Consider the following 19,599-nt stretch of genomic DNA (forward strand, 5'->3'; position numbering starts at 1 on the left):
TTGTTTATTATGCATAAAGAAACTTTTTATCTAGTAACCCATGCGATAATAAATCAATCACAACAAATATTTAATAACACGTTTAATAGACATCATTATACCAAAATACAATGAAACAGACAGAAAAATGAACGAGAAATTAACATAAAATTTACAAAAAATACAATAAAATAAAATTAACACACATGAATTAAATTAAATTCTGGAATTTTCAACTAAATCTTCATTTAATTGAATGCATTTATTGTATTGTTTTTGAATGTGTGCCATAACATTAGACAATTGATGTGTTGTAATTTCAGCGCATGCCTATCTTCTTCTTTCGCGCAGTTCTTCTGCATTCATTGGACGAGTGTAGTAAACTTTTTCTTTAATGAACCCCCATAAAAAAAATCTAGGAGAGGCAACATTTACAAAAATATTCATTCAATTAAATGGAGATTTAGTTGAAAAATCCAGAATTTAATTTAATTCATGTGTGTTAATTTTATTTTATTGTATTTTTTGTAAATTTTATGTTAATTTCTCGTTCATTTTTCTGTCTGTTTCATTGTATTTTGGTATAATGATGTCTATTAAACGTGTTATTAAATATTTGTTGTGATTGATTTATTATCGCATGGGTTACTAGATAAAAAGTTTCTTTATGCATAATAAACAATTTGACAGCAATTTAGCCGCAGAATCGTTAATGTTGAATATTTTTTCATGAAATTTGGTACAGATCCATTTCAGGGGACGCCGAATCCAGTGGCGTACGCAGATTTTTTCTAAAAAAATCGCTAATATGGATTCTGGATTTTTCAGCCTCTGAATATGATCTAGTAGGCCTTGGTTTAAAAAAAAACTGGACGCCACTTGGCCCCAAAATACACCTTTTCCCCCTTCACATTTCAAAAAAAATTTCGTCAAAATCGCTCCATAAATAAAAATGTTATGAGGGTGGCCCGCTTTCAAATGGGTCACTCTGTATATAGTAGGTGGTGATTTAGGTTACGCGATGAGGATCTCCATTTGATGCAGACAACTGAGATAGTAGCAGAAGTAAGGCAGCACTGTTAGTTACACTTTTCCTTTTTTGTTCTGTGATACGAAACCTATACCCTATACCCTTTTTTACGTATTTAGTGCATTAGAATATAAATCCGTTACAATAACTTATAAAAAATACAGTGGTGTAGGTTTTTTTTTATAAAAAGAGGGTGATCCCTGTCCAGTTGTACACCACTGGTTAAACCTTTACAGTTCATATTTTAAGGAATGCAAGGCCTACTGTCATACATTATCTGTACCAAATTTAATTGAGATCGGTTAATAGATTCCAGAGATATAAACAAAAATTCAATAACTCCCGGTATCTCTAAAACGATGCCGTTCCAGACCTATGTTTATAAGGCAAACACATATTATTTTAAAGAGATATATCTGCCCTCGAAGTTTCCTGCATAAAATTCGGACCACCCTGTATATTTCGAGACAAGTGCCTTCTGCTCAAGTGCTACAATAAATGATGAAAAAAAATAATCATTACTGTTAACGTAGTTGTCCGATATGGAACAGCGTTATAGTAAGATAGGTACGGTATTATAAAATCAGCATGTACAGTTAAATTTTATTTAATTCATTCAAGCCTACAATACAAAAACTATAATAGGGTTTAAACCTTATTTCTATGTCTTAAAATATTACTAACAAAATACAATAGCGTTACTTACAGCTGTCGTTACAGTGAGAATTAATTCACGAATAAATTCGCGAAGTTTTTCATGGTTTAGTTTTATGTTGTTCTAAACTTTGTGAATTTCTTTGAAACAAAAACAATTACTACCAACTTTGCAGGAAAGTCTTGGTAAATAAAGACAGATTGAAAATGAACACTTTTTCCTGAATAAATTGAGATAACTTTCAGAGATAAAATTGTAATCGTAGTTTGACAGTTTAAGTATCACTATTTATAAAGAACTAAAATATTTTTGACAGTACTTTCGAACTTCATGAAGAAATTTACGAAAATTAGAACAGGGTCTAATTTGTGTAGACTTATACTTTAACTGCGGGAATAATTCACGGTGTAAATTAAGTCCAGCGAGTAATTTTTCAAAATTACAAATATTTATGGATATACATTTTTTTTTAAATCCGTCTATTTAGATATACAGGGTGTTTCATAATTGGATGTCAATATTGAAGGGTGTTAATCTGTGCGTGATTTTAAGACAAAAAGTTCATATAAACATAGGTCCGTTTTCGCTTTATTTTTGATATACAGGGTGATGAATATCTGTTTGTAAAATTGTTTTTTTTTAAAAACTCCGAAACTAAATTAGATAGTTTTATAAAACTTAGTATGTGTAAACTAGGTGCAGAGACACGTCTTTTGCATAATAAACGAATTTTCATTTTTAACCAGTGGCGTCCCAATTAACTTCAACCTCATTATTTTGAATGAAAAAAATGATACGCCACTGCATTTTTGAAAAACAAAAATTATTGTATAAATGGTGCTTTATTTTGTAATAAAAAAGATCTCTTGAGTTTTTTTCTTATCTTGCACTGTTTTTTAGTAAAAAAATAAAGAACAACATACTAACCCACATTGAGCCAAACAGAAAGCATGATATAAAGATTACCTAGTAGGCTGTGGTTGTTGATTACTGTTGTGATTTATTAATTTTGACAGTTCAGTTCATTCAACTCAATTTTGATACTTAAAATACCTGTACAGTGTTATTTGATAATGGTTGAGTTTACTAATCAAGAGTTGGCAGACATTCATTACATGTATGGCTTGGCTGATGGCAGAGCGCCAGAGGCTAAACGATTATATCAAGAGCGTTTCCCGAATAGAGTCACACCAGATAGACGAACATTCTCAAACATACATAGAACGTTGGCTGAAACAGGTACTTTTAAGCCAAATAATCAATTAAAAGGTGCCCATCGGACTACTAGAACTCCAGAAGTTGAAGAAGCAGTTTTAAATTCAATTGATGAAAATCCTAATATTAGCACTAGACAAATTGGAAATAACTTGAATATCTCGCACATTCTAGTTTGGAGAATTCTTCACGATTTTCTGTTATACCCGTATCATATTCAACGGGTCCAAGCCTTACTTCCTCGAGATTTTCCTTTGCGAATCAACTTTTGTCAATGGTTTTTGGAGAAAATTGCGCAAAATCCCTTGTTTGACTGTGAAATAATGTTTACAGACGAAGCTAACTTCTCTAGAAACGCTATAAGAAATTTCCATAACAATCATGTTTGGGCCGAAGAAAACCCGCATGCAATTGTGAACTTTAACAATCAAGAACAATTTTCCGTGAATGTTTGGGTTGGAATTGTTGAAAATCACTTAATTGGACCTTTTTTTCTGCCACAAAGGCTAGACGGCCGTACATATCGTCGGTTTCTAGAGGAGGATTTGCCCGTATTACTTGAAGAAGTGCCACTTTTAACTAGAAATAGAATGTGGTTCATGCATGATGGTGCACCAGCTCATTTCCATCGAGAAGCAAGAGAATATTTAAATCGCACATTTCATGACCGATGGGTAGGCCGTGGTGGACCCCAACAATGGCCCCCCAGGTCCCCAGATTTGAATAGTGCGGACTTCTTCTTATGGGGGCATCTGAAAACTCTGGTTTACAACACTCCGGTTAACACTGTAGAAGACCTGAGGAATCGCATAAGAGCTTCCTGTGATGTAATAAGGAACACTGACAACATTTTTCAAAGAGTCCGCACTAATATGAGAAGAAGAGCTGAAGCATGTATCCTTGCAGGTGGAGGGCATTTTCAACAACTGATGTAATTGTTTGTTTTTTTCGTTTCACAAAATTGTTATTTGTTGATCGTCAATCGTAATTATTAATAATATTATACAATAATGTGTATAAGTTATCTAGTAAAAGAATTATTTCCATAAAATGTGTAAAAAGTACTTCATTCCACGTACAGATAATTATTGTTGTTCTTTATTTTTTTACTAAAAAACAGTGCAAGATAAGAAAAAAACTCAAGAGATCTTTTTTATTACAAAATAAAGCACCATTTATACAATAATTTTTGTTTTTCAAAAATGCAGTGGCGTATCATTTTTTTCATTCAAAATAATGAGGTTGAAGTTAATTGGGACGCCACTGGTTAAAAATGAAAATTCGTTTATTATGCAAAAGACGTGTCTCTGCACCTAGTTTACACATACTAAGTTTTATAAAACTATCTAATTTAGTTTCGGAGTTATTAAAAAAAAACAATTTTACAAACAGATATTCATCACCCTGTATATCAAAAATAAAGCGAAAACGGACCTATGTTTATATGAACTTTTTGTCTTAAAATCACGCACAGATTAACACCCTTCAATATTGACATCCAATTATGAAACACCCTGTATATTTTGAAGACCGCTGTTTACATGGAAGGTAATGATCTTATATACGAACTTGCCGTATTATTAACAATAAAACCTCAATCTTTTGGTTTAAAAAATAGTAACTGGTTTTAAAAAAACTTAAAATTAAATTATGAATTAATAATCCACGTTTAATTCATAATAATAAAAACCGTAAACAACGGAAGAATTCATTTCAGCAAGTTAAATCCTACAACAAATATTTAAACGCCTACCACCTGTTCACAGAAAATTATGGTAGTTGGTATACATTCAGCGAGTTGCCATAACCTTCCCATCCACATGTACACAACTCAAACTTACAAAATAAATAATTTAGAACAGGAAAGCAGACATCAACACTTCACTAACTTGCGTCTTATTCCAATGTTTACGAAAATATATTATCATATTCACATTTGTAGCTCTTAAATGCTTCAATTTTTGACATTTTGCACGACACACAAAGGGCAGTAATTCACACCTGCAAACATTTTTGTGCATCAAAAAACTCGTTACGCATAAAGATTAGCAAAACACAGCCCTACATTTGCATTTAAGAAAGATCTTTGTGCTTCAACACGTGATATTTAATACCACTCCTGTATTTAGTTTCGTAATCGCAGTCATTACACCTGTACATTTGAACCTGGGAAGGATCTTTATGTTTCAGTTGGTGCATTTTGATACCGTTCTTGTATTTAGTTTCGAAATCGCAGTCGTTACACCTGTACATTTGAACCTGTGCTGGATCTTTATGCTTCAGTTGGTGCTGTTTGATAGCTCTTTTATATTTGGTTTCATAATCGCAATCATTACACTTGTACATTTTAACCTCTGATGGATCTTTATATTACAATTGGTGTCGTTTCATATGGTTGCTGTATTTAGTTTCGTAATCGCAGTCGTTACACCTGTACATTTGAACCTGTGATGGATCTTTATGCTTCAATTGGTGTTGCTTCATATGGTTGCTGTATTCAGTTTTGTAATCGCAATTTATACACCTGTACATTTGAACTTGCGAAGGATCCTTATTTAATTGATGGATTTTGATATTACCCTTAAATTTAGTTTCATAATTGCAGTCGTTACACCTGTACATTTGAATCTGCAAAGGGTATTTATGCCGCAATTGGTGCCTTTGAAGTAATTTTTTATGTTCAGTTTTATAATCGCAGGTTTCACACTTGTACACTTCCGAATCTTTCCCACATCTAGCACAGTGTGCTGCAATATGAATCTTACTTCCAGTTTCGTAACAACACTTTTCACATCTGTACAATTCGTTTTGCTTTTGCTTTTTTTTTCATATTATATTTATAAGGCAATCTATCCTCGTGCTTACATCCATCCTCTTCTTCATCTTTACAGACACTCTCCTCGAATGGTACGGTATCGGAGCTCTCCAGTGGCGTGTCACTGAAAAAATTGCATATACAGGATATTTCTCAAAGCAAGGTTTTAATTTTAAGAGGTCATAGGTTGGTTTATTATTTCAGAGTGTACAGCGAGCAGTGTTAGAGCTTTGATCACATGCTCCCGGAGAATTCCAAATAGTCATCTAATAAGCGAACGATTCACATTGGAGAGTAGCGAATCACAGACATGCCATTCCAATTAAATTTTAACGATAAAAAAAAGATCTACATTTTTCGACCCGAAAATAGAAGTCAAAGTTTCGGTACATTTTTCGCATATTTCCAATTATTTTGCATAACGTGCACAATTTGCACCGGAAAGTACAATTCTTATAGAAAATTTTAAGCCTACGATGGGCCACGAAAGTGCATTACTGTATGATTTATTGAAACTTGAAAAAATGTATTTTTTTCGAAAAACTCAATTTTTGCAGAAACTAACAAATATTTTGAAAATTTACAAAAATGCACTTACTCTACTTGCCTAGGACCACATACTCTGCAAGTTTTGTAAAAAAATATTTTTTCATTTAAAAGGTATAGGAATTAAAAAAATGCGATTTTTAGCCGTTTTTTTCCAATAACTAATACATTTGGTTATCAATTGACATCGGACAGTGCTCAAAACTTTTGTTATAAAAAGTTCTACAACTGTTGTCTACAACATTTTTTTCTAAAATGTTTAGTTTTTTTGAAAATGAAACCCTAACGTTCAGTTGGAGTAAAGTAGTTCGCTCAATTCTACGGAATTTTCCGTAACTTTTACGTGTTTTTGTTCCCTGAACTAAATGGCACGTAAAAATCTAATTTGATTGGACTCGTTTGGCACCATAAGTTAATAATATGCATTAATAGATTAACGATATATTTATGCAGTGCGCACCCTGAAAATGTCAGAGGTATTAAAAAAAACGTGTATAGGTACATATACAAAAATTATTTGACATTATTCTTTTAAAATCAGATCTAAAGTGTGTTATCTCCTTTGAAACTTTCGCTACCAAATTTTACAATTTAACATTTCATTGTGATCTCAGCAGCAACCAACAGAACATTCGGGCTTGCCCTTAACCGCTGAACTAGGCAACACCGTACCTTGCCTGCTAATACGTACATACGACTAGAAAGTAATCGGAAAGGTAAGTCGTTCACTAAATCACAATATTTGGCTAAAACCGGGCGAGCCCGCATATATGCCCATCGAGTGTTGTACACGCTGAGGCTTTGTCCCAGCAGTTGGAAATATACGTATGTATATTTGTTTGCTGTAATTTTGTTCTTTAAATGAATTTTTAAACATTGGAACAATTTTTACCTCCAAGGGTATTCTAGAAAACAAATTTTAGTAAACGAAATAATAAACCATCTATGATGATATTTTGAATGTTCTTTGATAATAATTATAATTATTGACGTTTTTCTAACCCGTTACTGTTAAACTGAGTTAAGAGTGATTGCAGAGAAATTTACAATGTTTTAATAGATTCGAGTTTGTAAATATGGAACTGAAGTAAATTATTTTTAGGACATTTAAATTCAATATCTATTTTTTTTTTAATAATAAAGAAACTGTTGGATTAAAAGAAACCTTTAGTTTCTATTTAATAAATTTTATTTGTTTATTAAAATTTTATTATAATTCATCGTTAGTAATTTCAGTAAACGCTACTGCTATAAAACGGAAAACTATTATACTTTTGGAATAACTAATATAATTTGCAGGTACATTTAGATTAACTATTTTCATAATTTTTAAGTTTAACACTTTCAAAAGTAAATAGACTAACCTAAAGTGCAATTATTCCTATATGATATTAAGTTACACGAGAAAAAAAATATTTTGCCCACCCATCTCAAAAAGCCACAAGCCGCCACTGTATTTATGTACCAATTTAATTGCATAAAACCCGCCAGTACCACGATCAGACAATTTTGCCATTTTTTTAGTGCTAAAATAATCATCCCTTACCTACTTTCCTCATCTGCAGATTTTATGTCGACAATATCGGCTTTGATTGACATTTCCATCTCGTTAATATCGAATTCTCGGTCCAAGTTTTCAGTCTTAACGAATAAATTGGATGGTGATGTCTCAACTTGACTTTCTGTGGCTTGACAATCAGAACTACCTTTAAAGTTTTCCTCTGCTTCCAAACATTCTCTGCAGAAACTGTTCTGGGTACACAGGGAATCCAAACACTCCATACATACAACGGGATCTATGATGATATTTATATTCTGCAAAGTAATTTTTTTAAATTGTTATCAATGAATATATTTAACATGGTTCGTACCATTTCAGGAGTAAGTTTCTGAATAGCTTCGAGTTTCTTTTCACGTATGCACCTAAACTCACTTGTTACTAGTTGCATACACAATCGACATATTTTCTGATTCTCTGAAATTGACTCGTCTCTCTTTTCCTTCCTGTACACTTCCCTTAAGTCGAGCTGTAACATTTTTTCACAATCCACATATGGAATAATTATGTTATCGGTATTCAAACAAGCTGACTTGAAGTCTAATGCTGCGTATAATTTACTTTTGCAAACACTACATATAACCTCCTTGGTCACATCATCTACTTTCTGAAATGTGTGCATTTTAATCAACCAGAATGACAATAACTATGGCACAAAATAACGTTCACTAATTGAAGTAGTAGAAAGTAATCTTTCAGTGACTTACCAGTTTCAGCAAAAGAACATCAAGAATATCCCTGATAACGTTGTTTATCACTTCGAAACTTTTATTGGCTATAATTTTAAGGCAAAGCCTACAATAAGTTTCCCGAACACCAGTCATTACAACAATTTCCTTTGAAATGCAAATACAAAAACGAGACCTGTATGTGCTGTTTAACCTCAATTAAGACATTGGATGGTGACTGTTAGTGTTCTTCCTCCTCTTCTATACTCGGTCTCGGAAGAACATGAATGAAAAAAATTAGATAATTATCATTTTACTCGGGTTTATCTTGTACACTCAATCTACCCTGTACGGCGGTGTTTGTTTTAACCTGAACGTTCTTTTTATTGTTCCTGAATTCGCTGTGTGACAGTGTGTCCGAAATGATGGAACAAAATTCAGATTTTAAAAAATCACTGAAACAGATCAATCAGCAAAACGAAATCGTCACGTTTCAGCAATATTTTCAATTTTTTTTAACCATGTTTGATAGACCTATAACATTACCGACATTTTTTTAATAGGACGCTGTTTTTATAGTATAAATAAATAGCCCTTCTAAAGTCCTACTTTTTTGTCATAGTTAGAAAAATGTAAAACATTGTCTTTTATTTCGTACTGACGACTATTTCAAACAATCATAGCCTCTTCTGTACTTTAAAAAACGTATCTACTCTTAATTAATCTCTTTCTACTTACTTTAAAGCTTTTTTCTTAAAAAAAAAACATGATAAACACATAAAATTGTTTGTGTGCAAATTAGAAATTTATTTGAAAGACAACCCACTTAGAGTCACATAATTTTTTCTGAGGATGCAACTTTTAGCTTAAACGGAACAGGCAAAATACTACGTTTTGGAGCCCAGAGAATTCGCATTGGATGCAAGACAACAGCGGGAAGAGGTGAATGTTTGGGCTGGAATAGTAGGAAATCGCATACTGGGACCTTATTTCTTTGGGGGCAATTTAACAGCAATATTTTATTCCGTTTTTTTGCGTTTTCAGCTTACTCCAGCCCTGGAATTAATTTTTCCTAAGCATAATGAGCACGATATGCCTGCTGGTGATGTCTGGTTCCGATAAGATGGTGTCCTTCCGTATTTTCGCCTCGATGTAAGAAATTACCTTAATGAATCTTTTCCAAATCGATGGATAGGCAGAAGAGGGCCGCTGGAATAGCCACTTCGCTCCCCTGACTTAACCCCACTAGATTTTTTTTGTGGGGTTATGTGAAAAGCAAAGTGTACGTGAACAGACCAGACACTATCGAAATATTGAAAAAATCTATCAGAGACGTTCGAAACATCCGTCCATAGCACTTTGTTAATAAAGTTGGAATGCGCCGCTCCTCGATTTTGAAACCAATTGCAATTTCTCTTGAACGCTCCAACGCTCTATATGCCGCAGGCGCGTTCCCTGTTGCTTATTTTTTAAAATGTCTACGAAAATTTTTTTTTTGCGATTTTCTGTCTTCTTTATTAGGCCTTCCGAATACGCGTATACGTTATATACATAGTAGGTAGTGATTAAGGTTACGCGATGAAGATCTCCATTTGGTGCAGATAACTGAGATAGTAGCAGAAGGCACCACTGTTAGTTACTCTTTTTTTTTTTTTTCGTTTTCAGTGATATGAAACACAAATCTTAATGTGGATACATTGAAATATATATATTTCAAAACAAGTGCCTTCTGCTGAAGTGCTATCAATAAATGATGAAAAAAGAATCATTACTGTTAACATAGTTGTCCGATATGGAACAGCGTTATAGTAAGATAGGTACGGTATTATAAAATCAGCATGTACAGTTAAATTTTATTTAATTCATTCAAGCCTACAGTACAAAAACTATAATAGGGTTTAAACCTTATTTCTATGTCTTAAAATATTACTAACAAAATACAATAGTGTTACTAACAGCTGTTGTTACAGTGAGAATTAATTCATGAATAAATTCGCGAAGTTTTTCATGAATTAATTCATCGGTTTTGGGTTTGGTTTTATATTGTTCTAAAGTTTGTGAATTTCTTTGAAATAAAAACAATTACTTCTAACTTTGCAGGAAAGTCTTGGTAAATAAAGACAGATTGAAAATAAACACATTTTCATGAATAAATTGAGATACTTCATGAAGAAATTCACAAAAATTAAAACATGGTCTAATTTGTGAAGACTTATATTTTAACTGCCGGAATAATTCACGGTATAAATTAAGTCCAGTGGGTAATTTTTCAAAATTACAAATATTTATGAATATTATTTTTTTTAAATTTAGGTAGTTGGTACAAAATACATTGAGCGACTTGCCAAAACCTTCCCATCCACATGTACACAACTGAAATTTACAAAATAAATAATTTAGAACAGAAAAACAGACATCAACACTTCACTAACTTACATCTTATTCCAATATTTACGAACATATATTATCATATTCCCATTTGTAGCTCTTAAATGCTTCCATTTTTGAATATACAGGGTGTCCCACCCGTTCGAAGGATTTTTTTAAAATTGTGATGGTGTGGGGCCTGCCAAGTTAAAATATTTTCAAGGTCATCCTACTTCCGGTTATACTGGAAGTCGATACTAATCTTATTTTAAATGGAACCCCCTGTATATTATTGCATTTTTGGAAAGAGCATCTATTTTTAAGATGAAAACATATAGCACACTCCATACTTAGGATTGACCGAGATATTTCGATTTTTAAGAAAAAATTGACAGATGCAGACTGTCAGCAAAATTTAGTTTTCCGGAAACACAGGTTTATTTTTTTGTGCAAATTGGACATTTTGTAGAGGAATTCCTAATTTATCGAATTTGACATGAAAATTTTCCAGTTTTTATACAGGGTGGTCAAAGAAAATTATCGAATAAGAAGTTCAGAAAATGTGGAAAATTCGAAATTTGTAAATGGAAACCCCTAATTTTTTTAACGTATTCGCATTCTGCACTAAAATTAAGTATAACTTTGTTAAATTTTCCCTATACCTAAACCCAGTGGTTTTCATCTTATTTACGAATAAACATTTCCCTTTTCTTAAGATGACGTTTCCATCTGTTTCACGCATTTTGGGTTGGCCGTGTCAGGTAAGTAACAATCAACATGACAACTGTAACAGATTTTTAACTGTCAAATTTATTTTCAAAAATGTTCAAAATGTCTCCTGCAACTTCTCAACTTCTAAACATTTTTCACACCTTCGAATTAGTTCCTCGTGGGTCGCTGCTCTCATAGAATCCGGTGAGATATGCTCAAATGCTTGCCTTACAATTTTCCTTGGTTGTTACTGGAGTGCTATACACACTATTTTTTAGTGTCCCAAATAAAATAGCATACCGGGGTCGGCATAAATCAGGCAACCAATTTGCATTAAGGGAAAAAAATGCAGCCTCAAAATATATTTAAAAGAAATTACAAAAGGGATTCGAAAAAGGGTTACTGTAAGTGTTCAAATTGATGCCCATCTTGATCGATGCATGTACGGCANATTTAGTTTCGTAATCGCAGTCGTTACACCTGTACATTTGAACCTGTGATGGATTTTTATGCTTCAGTTGGTGCTGTTTGATAGCTCTTTTATATTTGGTTTCATAATCGCAATCGTTACACTTGTACATTTGAACCTGGCAAGTATTTTTATGTTTCAGTTGATGCTGTTTGATAACATTCTTGTATTTAGTTTCATAGTTGCATTCGTTACACTTGTACATTTGAACCTGCGAAGGATCCTTATGTGTCAATTGATGGTTTTTGATATTACCCTTAAATTCAGTTTCATAATCGCAGTCGTAACACTTGTACATTTGAACCTGTGATGGATCTTTATGTTTCAGTTGGTGCCTTTTGATAACAAACCTGTATTCAGTTACGTAATCACAGTCGTTACATCTGTACATTTGAACCTGCGAAGAGTATTTATACCGCAACTGGTGCCTCTGAAGTAATTTCTTATTTTCAGTTTTATAGTCGCAGGTTTCCCACTTGTACACTTCCGAATCTTTCCCACATCTAGCACAGTGTGCTGCAAAATGGATCTTACTTCCAGTTTCGTTACGACACTTTTCGCATCTGTACAATTCATTGTGCTTCTGCTTATTTTTCATATTATATTTGTTCGGCGATCCATCCTCGTGTTTACATCGTTGCTCTTTTGCAACATTACGGTCACTCTTATCGAATGGTTCATTATCGGAGCTCTCCAGTGGCGTGTTGCTGAAAAAATTGCATATACGAGTACAGGGTATTTCCCAAAGCAAGGTTTTAATTTTAAGAGGTCATAGGTTGGTTTATTATTTCAGAGTGTACAGGGAGCAGTGTTAGAGCTTTGATCACGTGCTCCCAGAGAACTCCAAATAGTCATCTAATAACCGAACGATTCGCTACCGATTTTGCAATAATGCCATTCCTATTAAATTTTAACGATAAGAAAAAGAACCACATTTTTCGACACGAAAAAAGAAGTCAAAGTTTCGGTAGATTTTTCGCATATTTCCAATTATTTTGCATAACGTGCACAATTTACACCGGAAGGTACAATTCTTAGAGAAAATTTTAAGCCTACGATGGGTCACGAAAGAGCATTACTGTATGATTTATTGAAACTTGAAAAAATGTATTTTTTTTCGAAAAATTCAATTTTTGCAAAAACTATAAAATAAATTCGAAAATTTACAAAGATGCACTTATTCTACTTGCCAAGAACTACATACTCTGAAAGTTTTGTAAAAAAAATCTTTCGTTTAAAATGCCATAACCAATACATTTGGTTATCAATTGACATCGGACTGTGCACAAAACTTTTGTTATGAAAAGTTCTACAACTGTTGTCTAAAACATTTTTTTCTAAAATGTTTTAGTTTTTTTTTGAAAATGAAACCCTAACGTTCAGTTGGAGTAAAGTAGTTCACTCAATTCTATGGAATTTTTCGTATCTTTTACGTGTCTTTGTTTACTGAACTAAATTTCCTATTACCAAATTTTAAAATTTATAATTTAATCGTGATCTCAGCAGCAACCAACATAACATCCGGGCTTGCCGGTGGCCGCTGAACTAGACAACGCCGTCCCTTGCCTGCTAATACGTACATAGGACTAGAAAGTAATCGGAAATGTAAGTCGTTCACTAAATCACAATATTTGGCCGCATATGCCCATCGAGTGTTGTACACGCTGAGGCTTTGTCCCAGCGGTTGGAAATATACGTATGAATATTTATTTATTGTAATTTTGTTCTTTAAATGAATTTTTAAAAATTGGAACAATTTTTCCCTACAAAAGTATTATAGAAAACACATTTTAGTAAACAAAATAATAAACCATTTTGTAATAATTTGTAAATCGAATTAAAAGATAAACATCTATGATGCTGTGTTGGATGTTCTTTGATAATGATAATTATAATTATTGAGGTTTTTCTAACCCGTTACGGTTAAACTGAATTAAGAGTGATTGAAGAGAAGTTTTCAATGTTTTAATAGATTCGAGTTTGTAAATATGGAACTGAAGTAAATTATTTTTAGGACTTTTAAATTCAATATCTATTTTTTTTCAAATAATAAACAAACTGTTAGATTAAAAAATCTTTAGTTTCTATTTAATACATTTTATTTATTTATTAAAATTTTATTATAATTTATCGTTAGTAATTTCAGTAAGCGCTACTGCTATAAAACTGAAAATTTTACTATTTATCAACTACAGTGATAAACGTTTTTTGATGGAAAACAAAAGAAATTTAAAAAACTCTGGTTTATTTTTTGCCGACGATTTGACGCCGGAAAATTTTACGTTATTCAAAAGGGCCAAGGAACGTTATGGTAATAATAAAGTATGGACCCTGGACGGAACTATTTTTTGTAATGATGGTAAGGAAAAAAGAAGAATTAACTGCGTGGAAGACATCAACCCGTTGTAAATTTTGCTTTGTTGCACGTTAACATTTATTTCCTTTATTTGTGGAGCGACTTATGTTATACTCTTCAATAGACTACATTGATTTTTGTTTTTTATGGTTTAGAATACGTAAATTCCTTGGTTAACTTCATTTTTTTTTCTAGTTACTTAAGTGTAATAAATATCTTCGTTTTTTTTACTATTTCAATTAACTCATATTAGTATTATCTATATTAAAGCTATGTCNTTCAGATTTTATGTCGACAATATCGGCTTTGATTGACATTTCCATCTCGTTAATATCGAATTCTCGGTCCAAGTTTTCAGTCTTAACGAATAAATTGAATGGTGATGTATCAACTTGACTTTCTGTGGCTTGACAATCAGAACTACCTTTAAAGTTTTCCTCTGCTTCCAAACATTCTCTGCAGAAACTGTTGTGGGTGCTCAGGGAATCCAAACACTCCTTACATACAACGGGATCTACGATGATATTTATATTCTGCAAAGTAATTTTTTTATATTGTTATCAATGAATATATTTAACACGGTTCGTACCATTTCAGGAGTCAGTTTCTGAATAGCTTCGAGTTCCTCCTCACGTATGCACCTAAACTCACTTCTTACTAGTTGCATACACAATCGACATATTTTCTGATTATCTGAAATTGACTCGTCTCTCTTTTCCTTCCTGTACACTTCCCTTAAGTCGAGCTGTAACATTTTTTCGCAATCCACATATGGAATAATTATGTTATCGGTATTCAAACAAGCCGACTTGAAGTCTAATGCTGCGTATAATTTTCTTTTGCAAACACTACATATAACCTCCTTGCTCACATCATCTAATTTCTGAAATGTGCACATTTTAATCAAACAGAATGACAATAACTATGGCACAAAATAACGTTCACGAACTGAAATAATACAAACTAATCTTTCAATGACTTACCAGTTTCAGCAAAAGAACATCAAGAATATCTCTGATAACGTTGTTTATTACTTCAAAACTTTTATCGGCTATAATTTTAAGACAAAGCGTACAATGAGTTTCCCGAACACCAGTCATTACAACAATTTCCTTTGAAATGTAAGTTAAGTACAAAACAATGATGTGACTTGTATCGGTTGTTTAACCTCAATTAAAACATTGGATGGTGACTGTTAGCGTCGTTCTTCCTCTTCTATACTCCGAAGAACAGGAATGATAAAAATTAGTTAATTATTATTCTACTCAGGTTTACTTGTACATTCAATCTACCCTGGACGGCGGTGTTTTAACCTGAACGTTCTTTTTATTGTTCTTGAATTCGCTGGGTAAACAGTGTGTCCGAAATGATGGAACAAAATTCATATTTTTTCTACAGTTCAGATTTTAAAAAATCACTGAAACAGATCAATCAGCAAAACGAAATTGTCACTTTCCTGCAATATTTTCAATTTCTTTTAACCATGTTTGACAGATCTATAACATTACCGACATTTTTTAATACGACTCTGTTTTTATAGTATAAATAAATAGGCCTTCTAAAGATCTACTTTTTTGTCGTAGTTGTCAAAAAAATTTAAAGAATTGTCTTTTATTTCGTACTGACGACTATTTCAAACAATCAACTTCTGTACTTTAAAAAACGTACCTACTCTTAAATAATCTTTTTCTACTTACTTTACAGCTTTTTTTTTCTCAAAAAAAAACCTTGATAAACACATAAAATTGTTTGCGAGGAAATTAGAAATGTATTTGAAAGACAACCCACTTAAAAAGTCACATAATTTTCACTGAGGATGCAACTTTTTGCTTAAACGGAACAGGCAAATACTAGGAGCCCACTAAACACGAAACGTAAATGAAACGTTGCAAATGAGATGTTTTACTAAACATTTGAAACATTAACTAGAAACGTTTCTGTTTCATTACAGAAATGTAGCACTTGAAAACTTATTTAGTGAAACATAGCCGAAACGTTACAATTGAAGAGAGTTTGAAACATTACTCGAAACATTCCCTTTCGATCTCCGAAACGTAACAACGACAAACAAACAACCCTTTGCTTTTGTTTATCTTATGGAACTTCCATTCAACTTCCATTCGGCATTAGTTAAATTTTGCTCTCAAGCCCCATCATTATAGCAAGCGTTAGTTCATTTGCCTTTGTTATATGTACAACCAGACATAAACAGAAAAAAAATTGTGGTAGCATATTTATAACACAAGTCTAGAAAAAATGTATGTTCGTGACTTGCGTAGACTGCGCGTAACAGCCCGAGTTTATTTGTTTCCCGTGTGTCGTTTCAATTCGTATTATGTTAGGTTAGGTTTGCGGTTTGTCAGTTTGCTTGGTTTCGTTGTTATTCATCTTTACTTTGACGCTATTTTATGTGATAATTTGTAGTGTGTGCAGTTGTGGTTATTGTAAGGTGCATATAAAATAATGAATATTGATGCAAAATGTTTAAAACGATATGTGTAGAGATTTCCAATTTTGCGTCACATCTACCTAAATATAGTTATACCCACTACCTATTACAGACAAGAGGACAAGGGACAAGAACTAAGAAAATGGAACAACAACTATACGTTTCGATATAATTTGAAGAGCAACTACTTAGTCAGTGAGAACTATTTGAAATATGGATGAATCAAGTGAAATAGACGTCATTTATTTTATATTTTGTACAAATGTTTATATTTGTTTATGTGTATAGGCATGCTTAAATAAAAGAGTTTAGGTATACCTACAGATATTTACTTTGTCAAGATATCATTTTGTATCCTTATTTCTGCTGTATAATTTATTATTATTAAAAGGATATATGTAATATTGACCATGCGTAGAAGAAATTATAACTTTATATTATTTTTCAGTAATGTTATTTGTTTTTCATGTACCTACCATTTTAAGATTCATAATCATAACTAACTTTTTCTAATTATCAGTTCGTCATTGTTACCATATTCATGAAGGTCTCAACATTAGAAAATTTCCATTTCAGAAGCGTATTTGAACTATATAAAATGTGTAGCTTTTTTTTAATGCTTCTGATATTGTTTTGTGATATTTTTATTTGTACGATGAATGGCAAAATTCATAATCCATATTAGAAACTTTTTTCAGTGGCTTCTCAAAAAGAAAGAAATTCTTAGTAAAAGTTGCCGCATCCCCAAACTAGAAGAGCATATTTATTTTTTTTAATATACAATGTAACTTTTTTTAGTTCGAATTAAGTCATTCACAATACAAATAAAAATATCACAAAGGAGTATTAGAGATATTTAAAAAAATACTCACACTATTTATACTATTTCAAAAACGCTTTTGAAATGAAAATGATCTAAAGTTGAGAGCATTATGAGAACAATATGGTAATAAAATTATTATGTTACTCAAACATTTCTGAAAATATACTGAAACGTAAAACAAAAATATCGAGGGCATAAATGGAACATAAAAAGAATGTTACTGAAACCAATTTTTTGAAACGTTTCATTGGAAACGTATTTTGGGGAGGACATCTTGGGCTTCTAGAACGTTACCAGAAGGTTGCATGGATTTTTTATGAAACGTTTCAAGAAAAATGGAAACGTTTCTGAAACATGTCAGAAACTGAAAAATGTTTAGTGGGAGCCTAGAAAATCCACATTGAATGCAAGACAAACATACACAACGGTCGGAGAAAATGAATGTTTGGGCTGGGCTGGAATAGTAGATAATCGCATACCGGGACCTTATTTCCTAGAAGGCAATTTGACAGGTAACATATATTTGGATTTTTTGCGTTTTCAGCTTACTCCAGCCCTGGAATTAATTTTTCCTAAGCATAATGAGCACGATATGCCTGCTGGTGATGTCTGGTTCCGATAAGATGGTGTCCTTCCGTATTTTCGCCTCGATGTAAGAAATTACCTTAATGAATCTTTTCCAAATCGATGGATAGGCAGAAGAGGGCCGCTGGAATAGCCACTTCGCTCCCCTGACTTAACCCCACTAGATTTTTTTTGTGGGGTTATGTGAAAAGCAAAGTGTACGTGAACAGACCAGACACTATCGAAATATTGAAAAAATCTATCTGAGACGTTCGAAACATCCGTCCATAGCACTTTGTTAATAAAGTTGGAATGCGCCGCTCCTCGATTTTGAAACCAATTGCAATTTCTCTTGAACGCTCCAACGCTCTATATGCCGCAGGCGCGTTCCCTGTTGCTTATTTTTTAAAATGTCTACGAAAATTTTTTTTTTGCGATTTTCTGTCTTCTTTATTAGGCCTTCCGGATACGCGTGTACCCTATACTGGGTGTTAGTAAATAAGTGTGACAAATTTCAGGGGGTGATTCTACATGAGAAAATAATGGCAGTTTGCTTATAAACGTATGTCCCTAAATGATTCGTTTTCCGAGATTTAATTTATTGCTCTAAAACCGGTCGAGATGTGCAAATGAAATTTGGTGGGTTCTAAGAGGTAGTTATTGCGCATTCTTTGACACGCAATTAAGAATTTTATGTTCATCATTNAAGTTTTTCTTAAAAACTGACGATTTAATTTATTGCTCTAAAACCGGTCGAGATGTGCAAATGAAATTTGGTGGGTTCTAAGAGGTAGTTATTGCGCATTCTTTGACACGCAATTAAGAATTTTATGTTCATCATTGGCGCGCGTACGGGTAATAATCTCATTTTTTTTTTTAAGAAAAAAATGGCACGCCACTGAGATATTCCAAATTAAAAATCATTTTTGAATTCCTCGTTCAACTTGTGACAAAAAATCTCTCTTGCCTTTTCTTCGTACACGCGTATTTTTATTTCTTTAATACATTACCTAGTAGGTTACTGTCAACATTTGTCTGTTAAATACGAGTATTTTTAAGAAATGTCAAATTAGCGTTTCGTTATTATTAATTTATTAAGCTTTTAGTTTGCGTTAACATTGGTGTTAATAAGTAATTAATTTTTCTTTTATCGAAAAGAATGGAAAATTTTACAAATGCGGAATTGTCAGACATGCATTTTGTCTATGGCAAATTGCTAAAATTCCTAATTTTTTAAATGCCGTTTTGTTTACTGACGAGGCTACTTTTGGACGACAGTGTATGAGAAATTTCCATAAGAATCACTTATGGGCTGAGGAAAACCCCCATGGAATCTTTGAAGCTCATTTTCAGCATCAGTTTTCCGTAAATGTATGGCTTGGGGTAATTGATGA

At 32.6% G+C, this 19,599-nt stretch overlaps 1 protein-coding gene across 1 annotated transcript; it reads right to left on the reverse strand.

Annotated features, from left to right (window-relative positions):
- Positions 1-14,608: 14,608 nt before the first annotated feature.
- Positions 14,609-15,506, reverse strand: LOC108915991. The gene is made up of 3 exons (XM_023456637.1): positions 15,353-15,506; positions 14,959-15,252; positions 14,609-14,902 (listed from the first exon to the last, which is right to left on the reverse strand). The coding sequence occupies exons 1-3, from the start codon at positions 15,467-15,469 to the stop codon at positions 14,609-14,611; spliced, it is 705 nt and encodes a 234-aa protein (XP_023312405.1). The 5' UTR covers positions 15,470-15,506.
- Between the last annotated feature and the right edge of the window lie 4,093 nt (positions 15,507-19,599).

Source organism: Anoplophora glabripennis, unplaced genomic scaffold, assembly GCF_000390285.2.
Source record: "Anoplophora glabripennis isolate ALB-LARVAE unplaced genomic scaffold, Agla_2.0 scaffold2023, whole genome shotgun sequence".
NCBI lineage: Eukaryota > Metazoa > Arthropoda > Insecta > Coleoptera > Cerambycidae > Anoplophora > Anoplophora glabripennis.